At 39.6% G+C, this 8,328-nt stretch overlaps 1 protein-coding gene and 1 pseudogene across 1 annotated transcript in view; one reads left to right on the plus strand and one right to left on the minus strand.

Annotated features, from left to right (window-relative positions):
* Nucleotides 1–2,022: 2,022 nt before the first annotated feature.
* Nucleotides 2,023–3,916, minus strand: LOC103600014 (annotated as a pseudogene).
* Nucleotides 3,656–8,328, plus strand: part of SH3BGR (SH3 domain binding glutamate-rich protein) — a 57,032-nt gene continuing 52,359 nt past the window's right edge. Inside the window, 4 exon segments of the mRNA XM_008584238.1 lie at nucleotides 3,656–3,659; nucleotides 5,375–5,472; nucleotides 5,474–5,561; nucleotides 5,564–5,649. Coding sequence (XP_008582460.1) covers nucleotides 3,656–3,659; nucleotides 5,375–5,472; nucleotides 5,474–5,561; nucleotides 5,564–5,649 — 276 coding nt within the window.

Raw genomic sequence — 8,328 nt, forward strand, 5'->3', positions numbered from 1 at the left:
TTTAATTTTTTTTTTTTTTTGAGTCTGATCAGTATAGGATTGAACCCTCGACCTTGGTGTTATCAGCAGCACACTCTAACCAACTGAGCTAACTGGCCAGCCCCTATCTTTAATTTTTTGAGGAATCTCAATACTACTTTCTGTAATGGTTATATTGATTTACATTCCCACCAACAGTATGCAAGGGTTCTCTTTTCTCCAAATCCTTGCCACCACTTGTTATCTTTCATCTTTTTGATAAAAGCCATTCTGACAGGTATGAGATGATATCTCGTTGTGGTTTTAATTCGCATTTTCCTAATGATTGGCAATGTTAAACATTTTTTCATATATCTCTTGGCTATGTATGTCTTTTTTTCAGAAATGTCTTTATCCCTGGGATGCAAGGATGATTCAACATATGCAAATCAGTGAATGTGATACACCACACCAACAGAATGAAAGACAAAATCCATCTCAACCGATGCTGAAAAAGCACTCAAAATTCAACATCACCTCACAACAAAAACTGTCACCAAATTAGGTACAGAAGGAATGTACCACTTGACTCCAGAATGCCAGATAAAGGAAGAAAAAAAAAAAAAGGAAGGAATGTACATCAACACAATAAAGGCCATCTATGAGAAGCCCATTATAGTCAATGGAAAATTAAAGCCTTTCTCTAAGATCTGGAAAAAGAGAAGGATGCCCACCCTCACCAACCCCACTCAACAAGTATTGCAAGTCCTTGCCAGAGCAGTGAGACAAGAGAAGAAAATAAAAGGAATCCAAATAGGAAAGGAAGAAGTGAAATTGTCAGTGTTTGCTGATGACATGATCCTTATATAGAAAATACCAAAGACTCTGCCAAAAAGCTGTCAGAACAAACAAAAACAGTAAAGTTGCATGATGCAAAATCAAAACACAAAATTCAGTAGCATTTCTATACACCAACAATGAACTATCCAAAAAAGAAACCAAGAGAATAATCCCATTAACAACAGCTACAAACAAGCAAACAAACTTAGGAATAAATTTAACCAAGGAGGTGAAAGAACTGTACACTGAAAGCTATAAAATGTTGATGGAAGAAGTTGAAGAAGACACAAATAAATGGAAAGACATCCCATGTTTATGGATTGGAAGAATTAATATTGTTAAAATGTCCATACTACCCAAAGTGATCCACAGATTCAGTACAATCCCTATCAAAATCCCAACATCTTTTTTTTATAGAAATAGAAAAAAACAATATTAAAATTCATATAAAACCACAAGAAAACCCAAATACCAAGGTAATCATGAGCAAAGAGAACAAAGCTGGAAGTATCACACCACCCGACTTCAAACTATACCACAAAGCTATAGTAATTGAAACAGCATGGTATTGGCAAAAATCAATAGACATATCAATCAATGGAACAGAAGAGAGAGCCCAGAAATGAACCCACAAATGTATGGTCAACTGATTTTCTACAAAGGTGCCAAGAATACACAATGGGGAAAGGACAGTCTCTTCAATAAAAGGTGTTGGAGAAACTGAATTTTTCACATGCAGAAGAATGAAACTGGACTCTGATCTTACATTTGTATTCAAAAGTCAATCTGAAGTAGATCAAAAACTCAAACACTGAGAACAGAAACTCTAAAACTGCTAGAAGAAAATGGGAGAAACCACATGACATTGGACTGGACAATGAGTTTTTTGGATTTGACCCCCAAAATACAGGAAACAAAAGCAAAAATAGACAGATGGGACTACACCAAACTAAAAATCACAAAAAAGAAAACAATCAAGACAGAGTGCAGAGACAACCTACAAACTGGAAGAAAATATTTCAAACTCTGCACAGCCAAGGAAACAGTCAATAGTTTGCAGAGACAACCTACAGATTTGGAGAAAACATTTTCAAGCCATATATCTGATTAGGGGTCGACATCCAAAATATACAAAGAACTCAAACAACTCAATAGCATGAAAACAAAAAACCCATTTAAAAAATGGGCAGGGTTCAGATCTCAGGCTCTTCAAAAAAAAGAAAAAAATGGTTGTATACGTTATAGAGGAAAAAAAGGGGGGTGGAGGCCAAGGGACATTTCTACCGAAGTTTGAAAGTCATGAGTGTATTTTGGCAAGAACATGGTATCATGTGCAATCATGTTTTTGTAAATGATTTTTTGTAAAGCTGTCAGGTATATGTTAGAGTAATATTTCACCTGAGTGAAGATGTGTAAATCAATATATAAGTCACATAATCTATACTGACATTGTTAATCTAGAAGAAAATAATGGAATAGAGAATAGTAAGAGTAAGAAAATTTAATTTATACTTTCAAATGGGGCTTGTTCATTGGCATAATTTCCCAGTAAGTTGGTATAGATTACATGCTATTCGATAAAAGATAGCGACAATGAATTTTATTTCCCTCTTCAGTATTTGCTTTAAGAGAAAAATCCTGAAGCTTGTAGGGATTTCTGATGACAGGAAACCGTAGATGGGAGAGTATATTTAGCAACTAGGTTTACTTAGCTCACAGTAATTGGTGTATGTATAATTGTAATTTGCATGTCATTTACTTAAACTGATATTCTTGATCAGGTTGAGCATACTGTAAGAGATCTCTTTCCTCAAGAAATAAGATGGAGCGTGTCTTGGAGAATGGCTTCACTGAATTGGTATGTTAGCTTTCTCCAGATTTTGGTGATTTCTCCAGTTCTTCCATAATTCCTCAGTGCCCTGGCCATTTTCTGATAAGTCATGGTCTTCTGGTTGCCTTTTCTTTTCCCCCAAAGTTCGGCAGGTTTTTCTTTCTTTCTTTTTTTTTTTTATACACACTGAAAGATACCTTTGGTTTTATTTACCCACTGAATACAAGATGCCATCTCGGGATTACACAGGAATTCATGAAGATATTCAAACAGAGCTTCTTCCTGCCTTTTCCTCCCTTTTGCTAGAGAACAGTAAGTAGGCTGTACCAGCTGGTTTTCAGTTATGTTCTGCAGAGATTGATGAGTATTCCCCTCAAAATAGAAGTTTGCAGCACTGTTTATTACAGTTCTGCAATTATAGACAGGTTCCTCTGTAGGCGACACCCCATTGCATCTGGAATTTCCCGGGATATGAGGACAATGGTTGATATAAGTCAGAAATTTTTGTAATTTGGGGAGTACTGAAGATCTCCTGTCGAATGTTGCCTCAGTACTTCAAAAGTATCTTCAAATGCTTGACCCGTCTTGTCAACGCAAGTCATGCTTCTTTAAGAAATTGACGATTCTGTCCATCAGGGCCCAACCTAGTGTCCACTTGTAGAAGGTGGAAATAACCTACCCCTCCTCTGAAACACACATCTGAATTACTGCATGTTGGAGATTTACTAAGCTTTGAGACTCATTTGGGATGTTTGGTTTCCACATTAATTATCTGGAAGCTCATTCTTGTCACTGTAATAAAAGGGCTCTTTCAGCTAGAATTTTCAAATTTCTAATCTGTACATTTTCATGGTAATTTTTAAAAGGATAAGCTTCTAAAAAAAAGTTCATGGTGAAAAAAGTGAGCACTTGGAATTTGAGGTAGTATTTCAGGAGCTTCTCAGGTGTGTGGAGAGAACCTGGTTGGTTTCAAGTCTTGGATACACCATTTCCTGTTACAATTATCTCTAGTTCTATTTTCTTATCATGGGTAGGGATAATAATGGAACCCAGTTTTAGGGTTGTTGTGCACATTAAGGGGGTGGTTTCTGCAAAGCACCTAGAGCAGACCTGGTACCTGGTCAGTACCTAAAAAGTGCTAGCTATTATTTCAGTAGGAAATTTATTTCTCCCCAGGACTTGCAGGTGGAGGAGGTGTCATTATTGAAGGCAGTTTTCATCCTGTATGTTCAGGGGATGTATATTTTCTAGAGCACACGAGAACCCAGATTTATGTTTATGTTACTAATTTACTAATTTACAAGGTCATTAGAAAATATGTCTAGCTTATTACTTTCTTAAATAATATTTGGAGAAAATAGCATGCTCATGTGGCAGGCTTTAAGGTGTGGAAATATGTAATTTTTTTGTATGACTATGAAAAAAATTGTGCATACTCATTGTAGAAATTTTGAAAAGACAGAAAAGAATAAAAGTAAAAATGATCTATAATCTTTGGTGGGCTGTAAAATAAAATTTATGATTTTAGTGACTTAAATTTGGAGAACTGTTAATCATCTTCACCAAGGACCTAATATTTGGAGTAGTTAACTTTGGGTGTTGGAGCCAAAAGTTAAATTTTGGTAGAGTTACCTCAATCATTCATCGTGATGTGAATAATTATTTATTTGGCTGGGGGGTAGGGGAAGGGGCGGGGAATGGGGAGGCTGGCTGGTGCAGGGATTGAACCCTGGACTTTTTGTGTTATCAGCACCATGCTCTAACCAGCTGAGCTAACTAACTGGCCAGCCTGATATGAATAAATTTGAGCTACATTCCAGGAGCTGGGGTGTCCTTTCTCATCACAGGCACCTAACTGAGCGGGAGGGGAAACCCTACCTTCTCTAGGACGCCAGTGCCACCTCCTCCACTGGAAGGAGGAGGGAGGGAGACAGAGAGAGTCCGTTATCTAAAAAGACTAAATATCCCACAGGAGCTTCTCGAAAGATTAGGTCTTTGCCCCTAATGCCTTTGATCCTGATTTTGAAACCCATCAGAAGGGTTTCAGCGGCTAGCATTTGGGCTTCTCTTCTAGATTTTGTAATCCTCTAACTCTTAACACAATTCAGATTACCTATGTAGATCAAACGGGATAGAGCCTGTTATGTTTGGATCACTTATTTTTTTCCCAAAGTTTTTAAAATAGTTAAGACACTTTTCTTTTTGTAGTCATTAGTACTGTCAAGCCAGCCACTACTTCCCTGCCTTGTCAGGGATGTCAGGCACACCTTATACAGCCCATGGCCCACAGCCAGTTTCTGTTCTTCAGGAGAAACAGGTGGTAAAGGGAGAAAACTGGAAACAGGCCACTCTTAAAGGAATTTCTATTGTATTACAGTTTACTGAATATTTTTTTAATCTGCCAGATAATTTTAAAACAAGAAAGCTGCTCTTTATTTAAAGGCCTCTGTGGTTACTCTGACCCTTCCAGTTTGCCAAAAGCCCTGTAAACATAGACTCCTCCTGGACTGAGGTGCTGTTTTCTGGGCTTTTCCAGCTCCAAAGAGCTCCTCCTCCGCTTCTTTTCTCCTCCTGCTCCTGTTACCCAAGGCCCCACCTCCCTTTGCCTCAAGGCATCTCTCCACCAGTCTCTGATTGGTGCATAGCACAGCCTGGCCTTTTAGGGACTGTTGTCAGGCATTTAAAGTGATAAGGGAAAGCGTCCAGTTGCTGCTTTTATCAACCAATCAGGTATTTTCCTGACAGATCCCAAAATATTCTTGGGCCAATGGAGGGGGAAGCCCAAGCTGCCTCTGGGGCTCCTCTGAGAGGCAGAACGCCTTAAGTCGGAGCTGGAGGGGCGGGAGCTCAGTGGAGCCCTGGGCTGCTGCCAGCTCCGACCTGGCACTCGCTCGTCTGTGTCACCATCAGGATTTGTCTAGCGACGTGTTCCCTAACGGGGTGTGTTGGGGGGAGTCCTCTTCCCGACTATCAAAATGGTTATCAAAGTGTTTGTTGCCACATCTTCTGGGTCCATAGCGGTAGGTGTCTGATGGAATCGGTGGGGCTTTCTTCCTATATTATTTTCTGAATAACTCAGGGTTGGAAGTAGAAGGAGACTTAAATTTCTTTTTCGCCTGTAAGTCAATTGTGGCTCTGCAGTAAGCATGTGTGCGCTCTTAGCTTTCTGCACTTGTTCTGATGGTGCTGAAAAAGTGTGTAAACTGTGTAATACGGACAGCAGGTGTGAACGGGTATTCGAGCAAGGAGGCCTGTTTGATGCTAGAGTTTTTAACATGTGATTTGTGTCGCGTTGTGTTGCATATGTTATAAAATCATGGACCTTTTGGGGGGGAATTTCTGCAGTTCATTCTGCAAGACTAAGACTAAAAGTTGCAAATACATGACACTTTGTATAACACCAGAGCATATGGTGAACCAGATTGCTAAAACGATCCTGGGTGTAATTACTTGTATATGTGATGTAACCATACTGAAAGTGTAAAAGTTAGCATGTGTAATAGTATTATTTGAGGAAAATGATGTCACGATGACAAGAGCAAACGTTTCTAAGGCCACAGTTTTAAATGGTCCAGGAGTTCAGACTGCCCCAGAATAGGAACTAATAACAGACTGCCATAATATTGCTTTGTCTGATTTTCTTGAAACTACCCATCCCTCTAATTCTGGTCTTTACTCTGCAGAAAGACCTACCATAAGAAATAGGGGTAATGGTAATAGGGGCAGTCATTTCTCCTTGGAAATGATTCAGGCCTTGATTTTAGGCCTGAACCTGTAGTGTCTGTCTGGGACTGACGTATTGACCAGCATTTTACCAGATGTTAGGACTGCTGTGGAGAAAAAACAGTCTTATTAATCCCAGAGTTAGAAACCAGCAAGGGGGCTGTTTCCTTTTTTATCTAGTTCCTGGAGGATCTCAGGTTGCGGCTCAAATTTCAGCAGTTACTCAGCCATAGATCATACCCTAAGCAAATTGCTGGCCAGAGTAACAGCCCAAAGGCAGCTACTGAGTGCCACCCCTCCCAGCCCTGAAAGTTAGCAAGGTTTCCAGGAAGGATGAGAAGAAAACAAGAGAAAATAGTTTGGTAATCCCTTCTGAGCACAGCAGATCAGTGATTGTTCTAGTGATCTCTAGAACAGGTTAACAGAAAAAGGTGAGTAAAAATTGCAAAAGCAAAACTGCAAAATCTCTCATGGCTGTTGGTGATTGCAGAAACTTTTAGTTGGTTAATAATGAGTACATTTTTTTTTTTTTTTGTCTTTTGTCTTTTTTCCGTGTCCGGCAACGGATCGCAACCCTCAGTGTTGCCCCCGCACCGGACCGGGGACCGGCAACGGGATCGCAAGCCTCGGCGTTGCTCCCGCGCCTCGCTCAGCCAGCGAGCGGGAGCCGGTCTGTATGTGGGATCCGAACCCTTGGACGGGAGCGCCGCCGCGCTTCCCAAGCGGCGGACTATCCAGTGCGCCACCGGGCCGGCCCGATAATGAGTACATTTTTGGATTATTTAGATAAAAAAATAATTTTTTGAGGAAAATGGATGTGGTGGGCTTTAAATATGTTGCTGATGCTTATTACTGAAAACTTTTACACTTCCCTGCCAATCCTCTATATATTCTGTAGACCAGGACTGTGTGGCCTTATGTTCTTTAGAAGACAATACATTTATAGGTTTCTTAGGTTTATTTGATATCCTACATTCTTGAAGTTTGGGAGCATAATTTAGTTAGCCATGGAGGACCTAGAAGTGCACAATTCATTCTAGGATTTTTGAAAAGCTAAGTTAATGCTGGTTCCCTAAGCAAATGTTTCAGTGCTACTGTAACTGTGTGACCTTGGGAAAGGTATTCATTCACCTTGCTAAGCCTCAATTTCCTTGTCTGTAAAATGAGGATAAGAATAGTACCTACCACATGGCCATGTCATGAGGACTTATGAAATAACATGCCTGGGTGCCCAGCATGGTGTCAGGTGCTTAATTAGAGCTCAAAAAATATTATGATTATTAGTTAACGTCATAATTACTAGCTACTGTTAGTTAATATTAGTTGTTGCTATAATTGTTATAATTATTAGCTAATGTTAATATTAGTATTGCAGTTATAATTATTAGTTACTACAATTATTAGCTAATATTACTTAGTAGATCTGGGCCTATAATCATTACAGGTTAGAAGAATTGTCCAAAACCACATAAATGAAAGAATTTCTGTCTTATCCTAAAGAGTGAAAACCGATTACTCCCACGGTATCAGTGCTAATGATTTTTCATAGGTGGGGAAATTTCACACAAAAGCTTCTTGCCAGGAAAAACCCCAGAGAAGCTTCTTGTGCTCATGCTGTGTGATGGTCAGTCTGCAAAGCCTTTACTACTTTTTTCTTCAGCCTATGTGTTTTAAAAATGTTTTCTTACCTGACACCTAGTCAATGTGGGCAGTTGGACTTCTGTTGGATGAATGAAATTAATGAAAAAGGAAAAATAAAGTATAATATCTTTGTGAGGAATTAAATACATGCAGCTATGTATTATATTTCTATTTTAACAGTTGGCTCTAAAGATCTGTGACACAGTCTACCATGTTCTGGAGGGGCCTGGATTAAGAGACCCTGGGGAAGAGGAGAAGGCATGTGTCTTCTCATAGGACCTTCCTCCCTTCCAGAAAGCCTTTGCACAGTGGGGGGGGGGGGGGGGAGGGGGGGA

Source organism: Galeopterus variegatus, unplaced genomic scaffold, assembly GCF_000696425.1.
Source record: "Galeopterus variegatus unplaced genomic scaffold, G_variegatus-3.0.2 Scaffold3184, whole genome shotgun sequence".
Lineage (NCBI taxonomy): Eukaryota > Metazoa > Chordata > Mammalia > Dermoptera > Cynocephalidae > Galeopterus > Galeopterus variegatus.